This window comes from Ptychodera flava, unplaced genomic scaffold (assembly GCF_041260155.1).
Source record: "Ptychodera flava strain L36383 unplaced genomic scaffold, AS_Pfla_20210202 Scaffold_60__1_contigs__length_796720_pilon, whole genome shotgun sequence".
Classification (NCBI taxonomy): Eukaryota; Metazoa; Hemichordata; class Enteropneusta; family Ptychoderidae; genus Ptychodera; species Ptychodera flava.
Window position 1 is genome coordinate 648,747 of NW_027248382.1, and position 22,125 is coordinate 670,871.

Here is a 22,125-nt window from a genome sequence, read left to right on the forward strand (position 1 = left end):
TTAAGTAATGTCGATTTAATCTACATACCCTTTTTATATTACACACAAGTTTTTATGAGTAATTTGTAATACTGCAACATTTAGCTATAGGGCATTTAACTCTTTTGATAAATTTGCAAACTATGAAAATCCAATTATCCCAAATTAGTTCCAATCGTGTTATTTGTGAAGTTTGTGCACTTACCGATTGTTTCTTCGGTGTCTCAGTTTCAATTTAACGATAAGAATGATAATCACAGCAACAACAACAACAACAACGACAACAACAACAACAATGACCGTCAAATTGTCAGCGGGACCGTTCTTATCTGTTGTGAGGAAGAAGCACAAGTCAGGGAACCTAGTATGGCGATGGTTGACAAAATCAGACTTTCCTCGAATGTTATATAAAAGAAAATATTACAACTCGGTACAAAATACGTATTGATGTGTGAATGTTTGTTGAGACGAGATTGAGCACTCAGACACGGGGAAGGGGCTGCTGAACCAAGAGACAAGATCAATAACATGACGAATATAATATGCAACATTGTGTTCAAAATATCTATAGATAAATTACTAAATATTACAATCAAATAACAATACATAGTAGATATGGAATAATTGTATATAAATACATATATGAGCGTGTGCAAAGATATTGTAGCATCTTGTTCTTGATATTGGTATCGTAACTGAGTAATGTAATTGTATCATATCACGATTTATAAATATTTATAAGTAATACATAAAAAGGCTAAAAATAACTGGAACAGTGAACTCACATTCTACAACGAGAAACACAGTTTCATTTCCAGTAGCAGATGTTCCATCGTATAGCGTATTACTTGCCCTGCATTCATATACACCAGCATCATCGCGTTTGGTTCGTCCTATGTAATGAGTGAGATTCGGTGACACTAGGATGTCACCTTTAGTCCAATTGTGGCTCTCAGCTACGGGATTGGCATCAATGACGCAGTCCAGAAATGCACTTTCACCCTCCGTTACGACAATGACAGAGCCATTTATTTTCACATCGGGGCCATCTGGAAGCAAACCAAGTGTTTCGAATCGTGAGTGAAAAGAGCATTCAGTGAAATATAATCACTTTATACGACATCTTGCAAAACTTGGGTTAATCGATAGCTCAGATGAGAGGTAGATCTGACAGTGTGTAAATGTATGTTGGTACTGAGAATATGGTTTAACAGATAGGTAATCACTCAAGGAGATGCTTAAAAATATATATTGACAGATTGCAGACATTGGCAACCATGCATAGAATACAATTACTTACATATTAACATGGGGCCTTAGTTAGTGACCACTGCCTATCTGACTTACAGATTGATATATGGTGGGTGCCACATGTGGGGCAGGATGCGTTACTATTTTCGAACACCTGACATCACTTCTTGGTTTTTTGGCCAGAGGTCCATATATCTTTCTTTCATGAATTTGACTTTGTTTGTGTACCTTCTATTTATTGTCTGTTTTGTGCTGTTTTGTGTCTATGTTTACAACTATTGTCTTACAAATTCTGACCTAGTGTCAATGGATTATGGATTGGTATGATTGCGATTCTTTTATTAACGTTAAGCCCAACTGAAATCTTATAAAGAAAATGTCATGTGAGGTTACCCATAAATCAAGAGTCGGTTCAGTGGAGTCGTATGCCATGCCTATGGAGCCGTCGCAAAATACATTTCCAGCAATGCATTTGTAAAGACAGGCATCATGCCGAGTTGCGACGCGAGAGAGAGAAGAGCCGAATACGAGGCGTCAAATGTAAAAAAAAATTAATTTACACAATCAAGCTTTTTTAGAGATAGAAAAGGTGGAAATGTATATATAGAGAGGAATTATATATATATATATATATATATATATATATATATATATATATATATATATATATATATATATATATATATATATATATATATATATATGCATGTGTATACACACACACACAGATACATTGGCACACACATATGTTTGCGTATGCATACATATACATACATATAGAAAAAAATACGCGCACGCATATAGCGTATTCATTCATACATGTAGAATACATACATACACACATACATAATAAGTACGCACATACATACATACATACATACATACATACATACATACATACATACATACATACATACATACATACATCGGACTTTGATACAGCTCGAAGATTTTACATTGAGCCTCGTTTTCGAGGCAGCTGCTGACGTTTACAGTATCTGACAGCGCTGCAAAATCTTATATATACAGCCTCGTTCTGATGAAGCTGAGCTGAGTAAATTTCTTACATATAGAACTTCGTTCTTATACAGCGATACAGCTTCAAAAAGTTTATATATATATATATATATATATATATATATATATATATATATATATATATATATATATATATATATATATATATATAGGGCCTCGTTCTGATGATACAACGACACACAGCAAAATTTTACATACAGTCTTATTCTGAGGGCACAGCTATAGCTGGGAAGTTTAATACACAGACTCGGTGGGTAAATTTTACAGACAGACTTGTTCTGAAGAGAGCTATAGCTGAGAAGGTCTATACACAGACTCGGTGGGAACATTTTACATACAAACTCGTTCTGAAGACACAGCACGCTGTGAAGTTTTATACACAGACTCGGTAGGGAAACTTTACATACAGCTAGCTGGTAAGTTTTATACATAGACTCGGCGGGAAAATTTTACTCCCAGCTTGCTGGGAAGTTTTATACACAGACTCGGTTGGAAATTTTTACATAGAGACTCGTCTTGGATTAAGTGTAATACCTAGTGATTCTTGTGCGCAGAAAGTGTGATTGAACTCTGCCCGGTATCGTACACAGCTAGACCCTGGCAGGATGAAAGCTAATGCACCCGTAGTGCTGGTGCTTGTGCTATTCAAGTGCATTTGAACTTTCCGGTTTATTTTGATCTAGTAAGCTAGCCACAACAATGATTGTGGTATTGCTATCAGGTGAGATCACCACAGATCTGGGCTGCCTAGCCCTGTGTGCATGTCTGTGTGTTCCCGGCGTTATACGGCTGTGGTGGAGGCCGTATAACGCCGGGAACACACAGACCTGTACGCAGGGCTACTCATCAACCATACAACGGTGTCAACCATACAATGATCGTTCACTGAGACCGCAGCAGTCCGTCAGCTGTGCAATGAAATTTCGTGGTCTACACAGTTACGAGAATAAAGACAAAACACTTATACTGAAATCTTGGTGCAATAAACCCATGCACAATGATGGATGAAGATAAATTTGAATAAAATGACAGCAATTCTTGGTCTTGAATTTTCCTCGGGTCATTTGACACAAGGAGCATGGAGGTACACGCGAGCATGTCGCTAAGGGACTGGTCAGTTGCTTCATCCAGGGGGGGGGGGCTGGTGGATTCATGGGGTCATCCTGTTTTTGACTTTGTGATGGGGGGGGGGGGGTCACCATGTTTTTGAAATGCCCAATAGAGGGATCAGTGTGTTTTTTCAAGTTCAACAAGGGCTCATACTTGCATAAAATGCATTGTGCCAGCCATAAAAATTCCAGAATTGAGTTTCATTGTTCGGCGTGCCCTTCGGGCGTATTAGTCGGCTGGAGGGGCCCACCGTGCACCCTCCACACATCCCTACTACATGGGTATTTTTTTGTTTTTTTAGGACCTGCTGAACAAGAAAAAAGATGTTAACATTGAATATTTTGGGATGCACAACTTGTCTGGGCTGGTTTTTGATTTGTATGTACCACGAAAAATAGCGAAAAATGGGTAGGGAAAGGGGTACTATATCCTCCCCTACGTTGAGTAACCTAGAATGAAATAACACAAACCTTACATTTTTGAAAAGCTCAGATCCTGTTCTTTATGAGAAAAACCAACTTTAGCAAAATGAATTTGTGTACATTGAATAGGACGACTTTAAAATGAAATTTTTTGCCAAATTTGAAATTTTATACCCAAAATACCATGTAACAATTGTGATTTACTTTTTATGAAGCAAAATTTTGACAGCTTTTTGTGTTTACATTATTTATTTCTACATATTAAACAAGAAAATAAGTGTTAACATTAGATATTTAACAATACACTACTTCTCTGGAGTCAATTTTGAATTGCGTGTATCGGTATGGGGTGCGCAAAAGCTGGGGGTAGGGGTACAACATTCTTTCCCTGATGAAGTAAACTGGCTTGAAATGCCATATACCTTATAGTTTTAGAAAGCTTAGATACTTGTCTTTCTAAAGTGCATCACTTTTTAGTAAAAAATATGACACCATAGAATTGGATGACTTAAAATCGATTTCTTCTTTTTAATTCAGTATTTTTAACCGGAAAAAATAGAAAAAATATGGTTTCCTTCCAATTAAGCAAATCTAATGGATTTATGGATGTTATTTACTTATTAAAATGTGCTGAAGAAGAAAGTTAATGTCAAAATTGGGTATTTACCATGCAGTATTGTCTCTAGTCACTAAATTTGCTGGTTTTGCTATACTGGTTCATAGTGAATAAGCATATTATTAGTATGCAGTGAACTATTGCACAGCTATAAAAAAGAAGAATTTAAAACACGCCCATGTAGTCCTATTGTCATTTTCTCCTTACAGTAATATAAACTGTTGACGACTGTCTATTTTACAAATATACTTTTTAAATATTCTTCTCTAAAATAATTTTGATAAGACGTATTTTGAAAATGTTCTATGCCTCCTTGTCTTGCTGATACAGCAGGCAATACTGACAATCTATTTGGCCATGGGCCCGAGGGGGCGTCTACGTGCATCTCCCCACAGGGTAACAAACCTGTATTTTACAGAAACCTTCGGATCCCTAGAATACTAAATAGAATTTTAACAGAACAAATATGGGGACTCAATAGCTGTTACGGTCATGTTTTGAAGGGTACTGGAAAATCACGATTTTGCGGCCCACATGCATTTTTGTCATATTTGTCGTCTTGTAAGTCATCTGCTGAGCTTACTCTTTAAATTAGAAAGCGAATTCATCGTTCATTAAAATGCTATATTGCAGTATACAATGTCTTCTATAGTTTTCATGAAGTAGGACCAAAAGTTACCGCTACCAGGAAGTTTTATGTCGTAAATTATCGTCAAAAATAATCTCAACTTCTGCCAAATATTTACCAGGACATAATGCAAAGGGCAATACTTTTTATTAAATTTGTTTCATTTGCTACTGGAACATGTCAGAAACTTGAAATGAACTTTTAACAGAAATATATTGGGATGCTAAAGCTGTAACAGTCATATTTTGAAGGGTATCCCAAAATCACAGTATTGCTGACTCTTATACGTTCTTGTAAAAGCTGTCTTCTTGTAAGTCGTCTGCTGAGCTTATTATTTAATATGACCTGGCTTGTTGTGTATTATTAGAAAGGCAATGTAAGTTGCCTTCAAATGATATATTGCAATATGCACTATTTTCTACATTTTTCATGAAGTAGGACCAAAACTTACCCCTTACTCCAAATTTTTATGTCGCAAATTATCGTCAAAATAATCTCCAATTCTGCCAAATGTTTACCAGGACATAATACGAAGGGCAATGATTTGTATTAAATTTGTTTTATTTGCTACAGAAACATGTTAGAACCTTCAAATGAACTTTTAACAGAAATTTATCGGGATGCTGTAGCTGTAACAGTCATAATCACAGTATTGTCCACTCGCACATGTTTTTGTAAAACCTGTCCTGTTGTAAGTCGTCTGCTGAGCTTATTATTTAAGATAACCTTGTTTGTGGGGTATCATTAGAACGGCAGTTTAGTTTGCATTTAAATGACATATTGCAACATGCAATATCTTGTATATTTTTCATGAAATAGGATTAAACTTTCCCCTCATCCCAAAGTTTTGTGTCGCAAATTATCGTCAAAACTAATCTCCGATTCTGTCAATTACTTACCAGGACATAATACGAAGGGCAATGATTTGTATTAAATTTGTTTTATATGCTACAGGAACATGCTAGAACCTTGAAATGAACTTTAAACAGAAGAAATATTGGAATTCTGTAGCTTTAAAAGTCATATTTTGAAGAGTACCACAAGATCATTGTATTGCCAACTCGCATACTTTTTGTTAAACCTGTCTTCTTGTAAGTCGTCTACTGAGCTTACTTTTTAACATAACCTGGCTACAGGGTTATCATTAGAAGGGCTATTTATTTTTCTTTGATGTGACATGTTGTAAATACAATATCTTCTTTAGTGTTCATGAAATAAGACCAAAACTTACCCCTCACCCCTAAGTTTATATTGTTAATTAGCATCACAGCTACTCTCAAATTCTAACAAACTTTTTACCTAGGCATATTACAAAAGGCAATGCTTTGTATGAAATTTATTTTATTTTCTACAGAGACATGTCACAAATATGAAATAGACTTTTAACAAACGAAATATTGGATTTGATGGTTGTTACTGTCATGATTTTAAGGGTACCGTGAAGTCACAGCATTGCCGACTTGTATGTGTTTTTGTTAAGTGCATCGTCTTGTTAGAAATCTGCTGAGCTTACTTTTTACTATAACCTAGCTTATGGGCTATGATTGGAAAGATAATTTATTTTGCTTTAAAACTACATATTCTATATATGCAATATATTTTATAGTGTTCATGAAATAGAACCAAACCTTACCCCCTACCCCAAATTCTCAAACTTCATCTAAAGTAAGATTTCGATTAGATGTAGTTTACAAATAAAACTAAAGGCTTGGGTAAGATTTTTGCTATTTCATTAAAACTTAAGATGATAATGCACGTTATGATATGCTAAAATAAAGAGCGATAAAAACTAATTGGAATGATACCTTACAATCTGGTTCACGTATAAAATACAGGTTAGCAGATAGCTTTCATGGAAACTTGTTCAATGAAATTTAAGGGTTTCAGCAATATATATCCTGAAACCCTTCAAAAATGACGCTAACAGCAATTAAATTGCAATGATTATCCTATTAATGTATATTTCATAGTTTGGAATTGTCTCTTTAACAAATGATATAGGCTTCATACAAATTTGCCTTTTTTATAGAATTTATCTAAATTAAATTCTAGTTTTGACAGTAACTGGCGGCATAAAACTTTCAGGTATAGGGTAAGGTTTGATCCTATTTCATAAAAACTATAGAATATATTGCATATTACAATATGTCATTTTTAAAGCAAAATAAATTGCCTTTCCAATGACAGCCCATAAGCTAGGCTATAGTAAAAAGTAAGCTCAGCAGATGACTTACAAGACCACACATTTAACAAAAAAACATGTGCGAGTCGGCAATACTGTGACTTCACGGTACCCTTCATAACATGCCAGTAACAGCCACTCAATCCTAATATTTTGTCTGTTAAAAGTCTATTTCATATTTGTGACATATCCTTGTAGCAAATAAAACAGATTTTATACAAAACATTGCCTTTTGTAATATGTCTAGGTAAATAATAGTTTGAATTTAAGATTAGTTTTGACGGTAATTTGCGACATGAAACTTTGGGGTATGGTGTAAATGTTGGTCCTATTTCCTGAAAACTAAAGGAGATGTAGTATATTGCAATATACCATTTCAAAGCAAAATAAATTCTCTTTTTAATGGTACCCAATTAGCCGCGTCATGTTAAAATATAAGCTCAGCAGACGACTTCCAAGAAAACAGGTTCAACAAAAAGTATTCGAGTCGGCAATTCTGTGATTTTTTGGTACCCTTCAAAATATGACTTTTACAGCTACAGAATCCCAATATATTTCTGTTAAAAGTTCATTTGAAGGTTCTAGCATGTTTCTGTAGCAAATAAAACAAATTAATACAAATAATTGCCCTTCGTATTATGTTCTGGTAAATATTTGGCAGAATTGGAGATTATTTTTGACGATAATTGGTGACATAAAACTTTGGGGTATGGGGTAAGTTTTGGTCCTATTTCATGAAAACTATAAAAGATATTGCATATTGCAATATAGAAACTTTTGAATAATGTAATTTCTTTCTAATGATACCCCGCAAGTCAGGTCATGTTAAAGAGTAAGCTCAGCAGATGACTCACAAGAAGACAGATTTGACAAAAATGCAGGTGGGCCGCAAAATCGTGATTTTCCAGTTTCCTTCAAAACATGACCATAATAGCTATTGAGTCCCTGTATTTTTTCTTTTGAAATTCTATTTAGTATACTAGGGATCCCAAGGCTTGTGTAAAATACAGGTTTGTTGCCCTGTGGGTGGAGTGCACATGGACGCCCCCTCGGGCCCATGGCCTAATTGATTGTTAGTATTGTCTGCTGTATCAGCAAGACAAGGAGGCATAGACAATTGTCAAAATACGTCTTATCAAAATTATTTTATAGAAGAATATTTACAAAAGTATATTTGTAAAAATAGAGAGTCATCAACATTTTGTATTACTTTAAGGAGAAAATGACAATAGGACTACATGGACGTGTTTTAAATTCTTCTTTTTATAGCTGTGCATAGCTCATTGCATACGAATAATATGCTTATTCACTATGAACCAGTATAGCAAAGCTAGCAATTTAGTGACTAGAGACAATACTGCATGGTAAATAACCAATTTTGACATTTACTTTCTTCTTCAACACTTTGCAATAAGTAAATAACATCCATAAATCCATTAGATTTGCTTATTGGAGGAAACCATATTTATTCTATTTTCTCCCGGTTAAAAATACTGAATTACCAGAAGAAATAGATTTTAAGTCATCCAATTCTATGACGTCATATTTATTTACTAAAAAGTTATGCATTTTAAAAAGACAAGTATCTAAGATTTCTAAAACATAAGGTATATGGCATTTCAAGCCAGTTTACTTCATCAGGGAAAGAATGTTATACCCCTACCCAAGCTTTAGCGCAACCCCATACCGATACACGCAATTCAAAATTGCCTCCAGAGAAGTATTGTATTGTTAAATATCCAATGTTAACACTTATTTTCTTGTTTAATATGAAGAAAAAAAATATGTAAACACAAAAAGCTGTCAAAATTTTGCTTCATAAAAAGTAAATCACAATTGTTACACGGCATTTTGAGTAAAACATTTCAAAATTGTCAAAAAAATTCATTATTTAAGTCATCCTTTTCATGTACACAAATCTATGTTGCTAAAGTTGGTGTTTCTCATAAAGAGCAGTATCTGAGCTTTCCAAAAATGTAGGGTTGTGCTATTTCATGCTAGTTTACTCAATGTAGAGGAGGATATAGTACCCGCTACCCCTACCCATTTTTCGCCATTTTTCGAGGTACATGCAAATCAAAAACCAGCCAGATAGGTAGTGCATCCCAAAATACCCAATGTTAACATCTTTTTTCTTGTTCAGCAGGTCCTAAAGAACGCAAAAATACCCATGTAGTAGGGATGTGGGGGTGCACGGTGGGCCCCTCCAGCCCACGGACTATAAGACATATTTTTAGAGCCCTGTCCTAGTGCAAAACTGTATATTATATTTGACATATATATTGAGATATGTGTATGTTTAAAATTTTTCGGCTCGCCCTTGGGCGCATTTCTTTAAAATATCAAACATATTTTTCAGCATGCCCTTCATATGAAAAGCATGGCAAGTTCCTGATACTTTTCTGTTTTCTCTATGAGAATTTAGTATTAGATTAAAGAAACATGCACTAATATTTTCATCACATTTTCCTTACAAAAGATCTGGACATCTGCTTATGCATAAAGAGAGTTGGAATACATACAGCTCATTCAAAATACTGTACTCAAACTTTAGAATTGACACTTTTAAGTTCTTATCTTACAACTGACATGACACCAATTTCATTAAAACACAGAATGATTGATTGTTGAAAATATACCCCCAAAATTATATATATATATATATATATATATATATATATATATATATATATATATATATATATATATATATATATATATATATATATATATATATATATATATATATATATATATATATATATATATATACTGAATTATTCAATTTATATTCACCTTTTGAATTACCTTTGTTCTTTGTTCACACAGGGGGGGGGGCATCCTGTTTTCGAAAGTTGGAATGTGAGGTCACCCTGTTTTCGAAAGTTTGAATGGGGGTGTTCAGCTACTTTTTGACGTCGGCAAAAAATAATCAACACCCCCCTAGGCCGAAGAAACTGATCAGTCCCTAATACAGCGGTTGTGTTTACGAGAATTAGAAATGATCAGACACTCAAAACAGCAGTAAATCAGCGACGCTCAACCCACAGAGTATATGAGATTCATTGAAGACGGCATGGTGGTCGCAAGAGATCTCTTTCTACCTCCATGCCATGTTCAATGAATCTCATATACTCTATCGGCTGAGTGTCGCTGATTGACTGGTGAATTGGAATGTCTGATCCATTTCTAATTCTCGTACACACAACCAAGCACCATGCTCTGTTACCGCCATTCTCCTTGCGTCGAATGCCCCGAGAAAGCCCAAGACCAAGAATTGCTGTTGTTACAGAAATTTGCCTTCATCCATCAAGTAGAAACTAAATCTCGTTACACTATATGTTTCACGTTATTATGATCTTCAGACGAAAATGATCAGCTATTCGACGTGGCAAGCCTCATGTTAAGTGAACTGGAATATAAGTTTTGGAATACTGTCTCAGATTTCTGTTCCTTTGAGTATTTTATACGAAAAAATCTGAAAAAAATACTCCCAAAGTGCCACCAAATAACACCATTTTAATCTCTATTTTTCAAAGCTCCTACGGCAGGTGGGGGACACCCCCCTCCTGACCTCCCCCCGTGGGCTGCTTGTGGTCTTCGCCCTCTAGTAAAAAAACTACGGAGAACACCGCATGTCATCAGCCCCTGTCACAGCAATGGAAAACTCTTTCAAACACAGACCTATACCACAGGGTTTAATCAGGGTCTGTGAATTCTTCTCAATAATCAATACAAATAACACGTCAAACTTTTTTACGGGAAATTTAAGAGTAAGATACGGCAAACGCAACTTGTCGGAAGATCAATTTCTGTCTTTGCCACGGCACACAAGCGCTCACTGGTTATCGATAGCGTGTAAGGCAAAAAAACAGACTAAACTGCACGCAAAAATGACGTTCTTAATATTCCTAAAGATTTATAACACGGAATGTTCGGTGAGAAAACTACTGGTAAAAACGTCACTATTTAAAGAGGCACTCCCACTTGGTAACATTTTAAAACGCATTTTTTTTAAACGCCAACGGTCGACATCTGACGAGGAGACTGCGCGCGGATCGCGAGATATCGATAAAAACATTTCCTCAAAAAATTAAAAGTTTGAATTCTGGTGGCCCACCTAAACATTACAACTTCGCCGATGCTAACTAGCCATGTATGCAACCCGAAATTTCGGGTTAGTTAGTATGCTAAGCCGGTCCTAGGGTGTGAATCACGCTGATTACAATAATTGCAAATCAAACTACTCGAACAGGATTAGCATACTAATTGTATACAGGCTTGCAAACAATGTGTGGGAACAGGGCAACCCCTACTGTTCCGAACAGCGACTATTTCCTATACTTTTTAGCGATTTTGGGACTCTTATATCAATACTAGCTTTGTCAAATCGCCGGTAAATATCCGATACTTCACTAACCTACAGATCTGACTAAGCCCGATTTTGCTATGTCTGCGTCTGATACTTCACAACACTAGATTTGTCAAATCGCTGGTAATTACCGACATTTCACAGATCTGGCAAGCGCAATTTTGATTTTTCCGACTCCAACTTCGATACTAGACTATAGTAGAGTTGTCTAATGTCAGGCAAACATCCGATATATATTGAAAATTTCACCACTTTGCAAATCTTGCAAAGAACCACTTTGCTTTGTCCGACTCTGACTTCAGTCACGGTCCCTCCACAAAATACTAGGCGGTACTAGATTCTGTCAAGTCGCGAGTAAATATCCGAAATATATCGGAGATTTCACCACCTTGAAGGTCTTGTCAAACTCGACTTCCTAGGACTGACTCTAACTTCGATACTAGACGATACTAGATTTTGTCAAATCGCTGGTAAATATCCGATTTATATCGGAGATTTCACCACCTTGCAGGTCTTGTCAAACCCGACTTCCAAGGACTGACTCTAACTCTGATAGCAGACGATACTAGATTCTGTCAATTCGCGGGTAAATATCCGATATATATATCGGAGATTTCACCACCTTACAGGTCTGGTCAAACCCGACTTCCAAGGACTGACTCTAACTTCGATACTAGACGATATTAGATTTTCACCACCTTATAGATCTAGCCGAGCCAATCTAACTTCGATATTGTATAGTCTAGTAGCCGTAAATATCGGATATCATATAAAAGTGCAATGTTGCGGTGTCATAAGAAGCTTGGTTGTGCGAACACTTGGAATAAAAGCTGGAAATAGACGAAGACAGTTCTGCGTAAGACTTCGCTCGATGGACGACTACTATAGCTGGCTGTGTCGACTGCGACAAAAATGTTTACAAGTACAGTTTTATTTCCCCATACTTATGATCTACCGGTAGCTACTGACTTCATACTTCAACTTATCTCACCTCCAAGTACGAGACAGACATTACGCCATTTTCTTTGTCCATGCTACTACATATTAAATGCATCCAGGCGTAGCCCCGCTTATCAAAATCATATGATCAGGTGTTTTGAATCGGACAGGCACTTTCGTCAGAAGAAACCCGTCATGAAAATCAGTCCCGTTCTCGGGATTGCTTATTCATGATATTTGCAATTGTGCCTCGCAGGCAGTGTGTGGGAACACCGACACCGCTACTGTTCCGAATAGCGCTAGCGGCTATTTCTTTATTTTTCGGCGGCTTCGGGACTCTGATATCAATACAAGAATGATTTGTGTACTTGTGTCTCAGCACGCCTGGTCTTTGAAATAGCTACACTTCCTCAAACTGACTAACTTCAACTTCGACTGTAGGTACGTTATTTGAATCAAGAATGTAAAAGCAAGAATTGAAAATGTCTGAGTGGCTCTGATTTTTTTAGCTAGTGATATTGAGTGGGTCTGGGCCTCGAATGCAATGGTGTTCTATTTCAGTCCAATATAAAAATTTTGGATTATGAATTCGATTTCCTTGGATTTTAAGGGTTTCGGACTTTAGTACTTGCTGCACCAAATCGACCATCCTTCATCACAGCAAACCTAAACTAATTCCCAGTGACGCCGGGCAGTAGATCACGTGGTCTGTCCAGCTCCCTTGGCAAGAGGTGTGATCAGTTTTGCCAATATAATCAAAGACAGTAGACTATACTGTCTATGATAGTACGTCTAATATGTTACTTTTTGTTGAAACAGCCTTTGATCGATATTCATGGAATCATGAAGAATAAAAAAAGTCGAAAACATTTATTTGTTAAACTAGCTTCGAATACTTTTTGGTACAGCTTCGTTCACGTCGTTAACCTTTTCCATTCAAATTAGACAAACATCATGTTTATGCTAGTCCAATCAGTAAAAGCGACTGTTGCGTTCCTTTTATGACAGCTGCGGTCTGGCATACAAATCATAATTTACCGGCGATACGTAATTTTTGAAAGGCCCTCCGTAGATTGTCGACCATTTGCACGAAGACATGAATATAATATGTTGCTATTGATAGGCGACCAATGCCCGCCAGGCTCCCAGATTCCCATTTTATTTCATTGCCTTCAAAAGACCCAAGTGGAATGGTTTTGAGATTGTTAGTGAAAAATGTCTTCAAGTGAATTTAAGTCACATTACAATCACATCAATTGATGGCCAAACCAATGACCATAGAGGTCGAATTCAATTTCCATATTAATGCTAGTATTTTTACTTCTGTTGTGGCCTTAGATTTTAAACTTCAACCACAGTCCCTCTATAAGATAGAGGGACTGTGCTTCAACGTACGCACTGAACGATGATCGCTTCCTTTCTCCCTGTTTCCCTCTGTCTCTTTGTCACTCTATCTTTTCCGACTCTACTTCTACAGACAAACAAAACTGTCACACTCAGAATCTATCTCTATCTATTTATCTATCTATCTATCTCTGGCGAATTTGTTATTTATACAATTGGGAAATACTAGTCGAGCAGTTCTATAGTTCGTTCATTCATAAAATATCACGCGCAAAATGGCTATCACTTGAAGAATTGGGAGTGCGAAGCTGCATTGCGTGGCCAGCTTCCGGTCCGCTCAGTCTTCAGATAAGGACGATCTCGCGTTTCTGAAAAGAGGTGTGAAACACTACCATATACACAACGATGCATTCAAATCAGAGGGCATTCGTGTTTTCCGTTCGATAACTCACAAGTGTTCTTTGTAAGCCCGTGATTCCAACAAGTTTTAAGATGTACTGGACTAAGAAGAATGGAAGTGGTTGTGTTTGCCTCAGCCTCCTTTTTGTGGCCATAGCAACGATGCTGTACGCTGAGTGCATATGGAGACAAGGTGAGCAGCCTTTACCAATCTAAAAGTTGAACGGTTATGATTTCATCGCTTTATTTGGAAAATTAAAATATAGGACAGACCAAATTTTTTTCAGTTTTTTCTTTTTTGGTCGTTACATGGACGGAAATGTGCGTTTAGTATTTTCTATACTATAGATAAACTCACAGAGTTCGAGTCTCCGATGTAGAGATGAACGCAATCAACTGAGCTGGTCACTTGGCATACTATGCTCACGTCGAAGACATTCAAACAATTGTACACTCGCTACCTCGACCCGTGGAGCTTAGCTCCATGCTCGACCCCTCAACCCTAGTCACCTCGACCGTCATACATATCGAAAGCATGTAGTCAGTTTTAATCAATGTTCATAGCAACTTTGAAGGGCACTTTGAAGGAGCTGTTAACGTCAGAACACACCATGTACCAAAAACCGTCATGGCCAACAGTTGGCAGATGCATATTCATGTACACGGCAAATAGCCTCCGCTGACGGGTAGGCGCTAGGTAGTGGTGCCTGCATTTTGCGTACCATAGCAAACAGTTTTGAAGCAAACAGTTTTCTCAAATAAACATCATCAATTCTCGCTGAGAAAGTTGCATTAATATATTCAGTAAAACGTTGTCATGTAACATGAAAAACGTTACGAGGTCGAAGTGACCTGGGTACCCGTATCGAGGTGAGAATGTGAGTTACTGCGTTCGAAATTGAGAGGGGTGGAGTTGCCCGCTCCCGTGATGGCTCGCTATCACCATGGACCTCCATGCTATTTCAAATGTACGAAAACGGTCGAATAACACACAAGCCTTCAGCCCTGGAGCACGGCCACTGCCGTTCGGCAAGGAATTAGACTGAGGGTTTCTAAGCTAGACCGAAATTTAATATTACTGGCAATTGACTGGCACTGTAACAATAGAAAAAAAATTACGTCGGAAATAGTGACTTATTTGAGGAGCCCATCACCACAAGCTGAAGTTTTAATTTCCAATCTCTTCCTGAATTTACAAACTGAGTTATGAACAGATTTACCGAAGTTATGAACAGATTTACCGAAGCTTGGCTAGACTTTCATGTAGAGATAGGTTTCGATTTATTCTGACCAAAAGAGAACCACGCTCGTCGTATAAAGCTATTCAAAGCAATAGTATATCATATCGATAACCGATAGGAAATATATTTTAGAGAAAATTTCAATGTTGGCTCTCCTTTTCGATGTATAAATATCAAAACTGCGATTGCATATATACCTCAACACATATATTAATGCTGTTTTCTAAAGTGAGTTACAACTATAGCCGCCTCGTTTATTTTTGTTCGATTCGCTGCGTAGAAACATGGAGCTAAGGTCTTTTTTAGTTTCATGGTAGAAGGGAAACGACACAGAACAAGGAGATTTTTCCCTTGTCTCCGATTCTCCTTGTCTGTGATTTTAGAGAATAAAAGGTATGCAAACCAACCGCACACACCTTGTCAACATCATGGAGGTATTACCTCCACGGCTCCTATCTCCAAAATCTAATGAGCCTATTGTTAGAGTGATGACCCTTATCTGAGTAGTTATTAGAGTTACACAGACTATTTCCCGTTGCTTGTTCTTTGTTGCATGGTTTTTCTGCGATTCATTTTTTGTGTGTGTGTGTGTTTTTTTTTTTTTTTTTTTTTTCAGAAAACTGGTTAGGTTATGCATCGACATTAAATTATAACTTATCAACGTGCACCAGCTGCACTATCCCTTTTCGGAGTAAAAATCACATGGTTGAGGTCAGAATAAAATTGTTTCTATCGCCGGTGTCCAAGTTTGCAAGGATTGAAATACAACATTTTAGCAATACATACTCAACAATCACAACATCAGTGACCCTGTCAGAGGTAAATCATCGGGTACATCCTTGTCAAGTTATTTTTCGCCGTATCGTATATGTTTTTACCAAGCCAGCACGATTTTCGTTCTACGTATATCGCCATGTTGACTACAAACTTCTAAAGAAATTTGCAAGGAAAAAAGCGAGAAAAATGCGACATCGGGATGACGAAGTGAAGAGGAAGAGCACAAAGGACGTCGTTCGGAAATTATTCAAAGCAGAGTCTTGTGAGAGCCATGATGTCATGACAGTGATAACTGACAATTTAGAGAGTACCAGTAGCATTAGTAAGCATAGAGAGGACGCGGTCTTGACATTCTTAGATACTTTAAAAGATAAGGAGACAAGGCTGTTTGAAATATCGTGTGAAATTCACACGGCCTACAACGAGGGATTATCGCAAATTTACAAACTTCATGCCGCCATTCAAACTATTAGCGACGAAATAGATCAACTAAAATGTTCATTATTGCCGTCACCAAACTTTGACGAAATTAAAGAAAAGAAGAAAGTCCTACTGAGAAAATGTGAAATTTTGGAAAACATCTGTGAGGAATACGAAAATAGAAGCGTTATCGTAACTCTTGATAGTGATTACGTTTTTACTGTCCCATTTCATCCCAAAACAACTACAATTGCGTTAAGACGATTAATGCCGAAAAGATGAAGATGGCACATGTAGTCGTAGATATCAGTCAAGTATATCTTTCCTTTGGCACAAAGATCATCCAGGACGGGCACACGCTATCAGACTATAACATACAGAAGGGCTCGGTAATCGTTGTAACACAGAAACTTGGCGGCGGTGACAAAGCCTGGCCACAGGGACTAGTAAATTCGTGCAAAGACTTCGCACAAAAATACTCATGTGCACCCGATTCACTTTTTGACTTGTTATACTTTTCCCTCTACAAACTCAGTGCGTCTCTGTCAAAATGCCAGAAGGGACCACTTCTCAGTACACTGTAGGACTCATTTTAGGAGCGTGACACTGCAATATCGAGAAAAAACATTACTTCAAACACGGGAGGTGCTATGGCAATGGTTTGTTCGTCACTGCAGTAGCGGATTTTCGCCAAAATTTCGTCCCGATGCAGTGCTCGGTGATGCACTGTACCATTTAGCAAACACGAATGAAGAGCGAAAATTACTCTCATTTTCACATCCAAGACGACCTGTAATTCCTGCAAACATCGAAGACAACGCGATATCTCACTGTTACCAATAGTACTCTACAACGCCCCTGATAACAATTCAAAAAACATGACAGTCACTGTTCGTCACCTGGTGATGAAACGCATTGACGAGATGATAGGACGTTATGAAAATGGGAGTTGTCCTAAATGTGGTGATAGTTCTCTACATTCAAAATTACAGCATGTCCAATCTCCGGAGTTTCTTTTCATAGAACTACCTTTTTCCAATGAAGATACCGTAGCAAATATAGTGATTGAAGAACAAATGCCCATACTTGGAAATGATTTCGATATCGTTGACGCTATTCGAGCAAAACCTGGTCACTTCACTGCCATCATAAAGCACGAACATGACTTTTATGAGCTAGATGATCTCAATGAGTACGGACAGGAACCAAACCGCGGGAAGACTTTCTCTTTGCTGATGAAACGTCTTAACAGTGTACCGAGAAGTGATGCGGCCAACACAAATCAGCAGCACATAACTGGATCAGGAGACTTCTTAAATATATTACTATTTCAAAAACATCATTCATCATATACTCGATCTACAGACTACGTTCATGAACAAGTTACCCAGTACCAAAATGGCAAAAGACCAAGACCAGTACAAGCAGCTAGAAATGATGATTTTCCAACTGAAACAAAAAATATCAACAAAACAACTGCAGATACAAGAACGATGGCTACAGAATCGACAGTTCCGATGCACCGCACTTGTAACAATTCCACAGCAGGTAACAATTCCTCTTCAAAATCAATACGCATGAACATATGAGCTCATCTGCACTCCCAACAAGTATTAACGAAAAAAGTTCATCAAAAGCGACTTTGCCTGTCCCAGAACCACCGCAGATGACGTGTTTCACTTCCGGAACTCCACTAGTATCCTCTCACAAGTCGTGCGTGCAGCGAAATGCCAACAATCCGCCGGGTCAAAAACACGAAAACTTGTGTTTTCACCGGCAAACACCGTCGCTACGCTTTCCAGTGCTTTACGTAATGTAAACTTGCCCTTACCGATCGATGTACTGAACTGGCCATGTAAAAGTCGTCGACAGTGGGAAAATATTCGTTTTTGTTGATACTGCAGTTGACTTTCTTGGTTACCAAACGACAAAGAGTAAGCTTGGCTATTCTCAATGGGACAGTTATCTACGACAGGGAAAACTTGATCCGAAGGAAGAGTATCTGTTTGAAAGGGGCCGAACAAGAACGCATATATCTTTAGATGCATTAACAACCATAGTCTTTATCGACACAAAATGTTTTAAGAATCCGGAGAATGTCCACTGTCTTCGCAAACACCTTATACATGCGCTGATGAACAAAATATCTACAATCAAAGGGTCTACTTCGGATGAACCACAAGTGGTCGATTCTCATCCAACAGAAAAGAAAATGAAGCTCGATCAAAATGACATTGAAATTAAGAAAATAAACACGAAGCCGAACCACCACAATGGAGACAAAGGGAGAAGATATCTGTCGAAGCCAACGCGATTGCTAACTCAACACATGACGAGTAAAGAACGTAAGCGATACACTCCTGAAATTACAGAAAGACTTAGAATCCAACGAGAATATTTCCACCATCTCGCTGTAAATGTCCACCATGGAGACAAGATGATTTTCTTCTATCCATATGTCGTGATATAGAACATGAAAATAGAAATAAAAATGGAACTTCCACCCGGGAAGGAAAGCTAACAAAGAATGACATCATCTTTATTTTGAAAAATACCTCAGGAAGCAAGGGTTATTCCACCATGTACGACGAACTTATCCGAAAACATTCTGCTGATGTCCTGCACGTTGATTCGGAGACAATGCTAGAGATCGAGGACAATTGTCGAAGAAGCGCTATTGTTCCAGAAATAAGCAAATGACTTCCACATTTTTGATAGAAAGACAAAAGTATAAGAGCTCAAGGCTAAGTATGATCTAGAATTCAGGTTTATTCTGCAGCCTCAATGGACACAAATGGCTGGCGTATCGACCCGTTTTCTTTGCATACATGTCTGCAATTTCTGTATTACTGGCTTCCCGCCTCAGAACTATGGCGATTACATGGGAACGCACGGCACTATGGTCGAAAACACACGACTGCAATATACTTTAGTTGCATCAAGAACGAACAAATCCTTCACAATTTGAAAATTCAGGACCCAGACGAATACCAGCCGGTATCAATATTTTTGAAAAAGACAGTAGGCATAACTTTGCATGTAATATTGGTAATGGTTTTGGGAAACCCGGCTTTTTGCAAGAATTCGTCGCAAAATTACAAACCGACGGGCACAGAGTATACATGTTCGGTGACTCAATGTTTACGGACAACGTTCTTGCTCCCAAAGGCCTTTGACCACTCACAAACGATGATTTTTATGTATTTATCAATGACAACGTTCAGTCGAAAGCAGACGTATGCCCTTCAAGTGGACTTCGTTCAGGCTTAAATAATGCTTTCAATAGGGAACACAGAGAGTCCCTAATTCCAAGCATTGATGTCAATCAAATTGGAGTTTGCATCGACCATGCTATCACCAGAATAGTAAAAAAAATAATAACCTTGCGTATAGTTAGATCGACACGACTGCAGTCCGAAATCCCCGGAAAAGAGGGCATCGAGAGGAGACATGCGAGTATCCAACACCTTATCGAAAATCTGAGGAGGAGAGGTGTGAAGAACAGTCATTTCGACATAGCATTGGATCAAAAGGGCAATCTCGAGCAGACAGTGTCATTTACAAGTCGGACGCTAGGGTTATAATTGCCGAACCTGAAGATTTTGGAGTTACTGTAGGACTTGAAATCAACGAAGTTCATCAGGGTGTGGCTTCGGATGCAAACCAACGACCCATAGACGGCCGACCTAGGAAGGAAATTGGTATAGATAGTGACGTATTGACGGAAAAAGAAATAGAGAAACTCATACTGCACAACCTAAATGAAATGTATAAAATTGCTCGCGAGGATCCCAAACCGAAATTGTAAGGTGGCGCTAACCCGTTTTCAATCAATGCAAACGACTACATTTGGGGACTCGAAGAAGGAGAAATCGAAAAGTACATTTACCACGCGGACATTTTTCACGGACTGTTTATTCACCATCATGGCGCACATCATTTAACACCATACATGATGAAGATTATTGATATGGTACCGATTCTTCTTAAATCCCTTCCATTCAAATCTGTCGTGAGACTGTCAACAGAGGGTGGCGAACGCACGAATTACTCGCACTCTGAACAATTCTTTCAACGTACACCAAGGGGAGGCGGCCATCACAAAACGGACACAATATATTTGCTATTCAAACTCAGGTACCGTCAACTGCGACATCGAATGTCAGCGTACGCAAAAAGTGGTAATCCCGTCGAAAATTGCGTAGCTAAAAAAATTGAAGAATACGTTAATGTGGCAGCAGCCAAAATCCAGAGGTATGTTCGAAGCTTTTTAGCCCGAAATCGACGACATTATGAACCTCAGGCTGTCAAACCGAAGCTTGATGAACTTTTTTCGAAATATAATTTTATCCTTCATGGAAGAATACAACCAAAATTACGGATGAAGAAAGAAAATTTGACATCATTAATCGAAAATCACGGTGGTAACGTTCTTTCCAGCTGTCCAGCCAAAGGGGTCAAAATTGACGTGACGGTCATCACATCCCAATCGGACGTTTATAAAGAGAAACCCGGAGAAGTTGTTTGTATTGCTTATAGAAGAGGTTGGCCTTTTGCCGGTCATGAATTCATTTCCGACTCCATCAAGAACCAGCAAATTAAAAACATTCAAGAATATCAGCTAAAAACAGAAATTTTGTCTAAAGCCCCACTAATCAGTGTTGTTAGTGTACAAGAGATGACGCCAGACCAACTTCACTGTACGTGAGTACACAGTAATACTCTAATAGAATTGTTTTATGGATGAAGACCTCTGTATCTGTCAATAAGAATAGGAAAGTCTTACCATTTGACCTAGTATTCAAGTATGAAGAAACATCATGGCATAATCACACACAGAACTGTGATGGAATGTTTAAGTTGAAGAATATGGTCAATTAAAACAACAGTCAACGATAGTAGTCGTTTTTGTTGTTGTTGTTATTATTATTACTATTATTATTATTATTATAGAAAAGAAGTATCTGGGATATTACGCATTCGGAGAAAATTGCAGTTAGTCAAAAGACGAAGATACAGTGATGCAAATACAGATAGCATAGGAGATAAAGAGAATGAAGGTGAGAAAATGCCTCGATCATCATGACAGCCATTTAGTGTTCCGATCTCTTTCTGTATCATATCGACCTTAATCATATATTTTGACTTATGGTTGCCTGTTATACTGTAATAATGGGTGGAAAGAAAAACAACAAGAGGGCTGAATGAATATAGTTTTTTGCGAGTATATTGTGTAAATTGACTGTACTATTTTACAACAGACACAAGAATCTTACTATTTTGTGTTTATTCTTCAGAGAGAGTACGAGCACGAGAGAGGAAGAAGAGGTTTGATCCGACTAGGTCTCCAAAACGTATGGCGACATACTCATTTTATGTAAAGCAGGTCATTGCCAAGGTTAGTTTT

At 37.7% G+C, this 22,125-nt stretch overlaps 1 protein-coding gene across 1 annotated transcript in view; it reads right to left on the minus strand.

Moving 5' to 3' along the window:
• Positions 1-714: 714 nt before the first annotated feature.
• The window catches only part of LOC139128595 (cell adhesion molecule 2-like), a 43,680-nt gene continuing 22,269 nt past the window's right edge, over positions 715-22,125 (minus strand). Inside the window, exon 5 of the mRNA XM_070694345.1 lies at positions 715-1,028. Within this exon, the coding sequence (XP_070550446.1) occupies positions 715-1,028 (314 nt within the window). The remainder of the gene's footprint in view (positions 1,029-22,125) is intronic.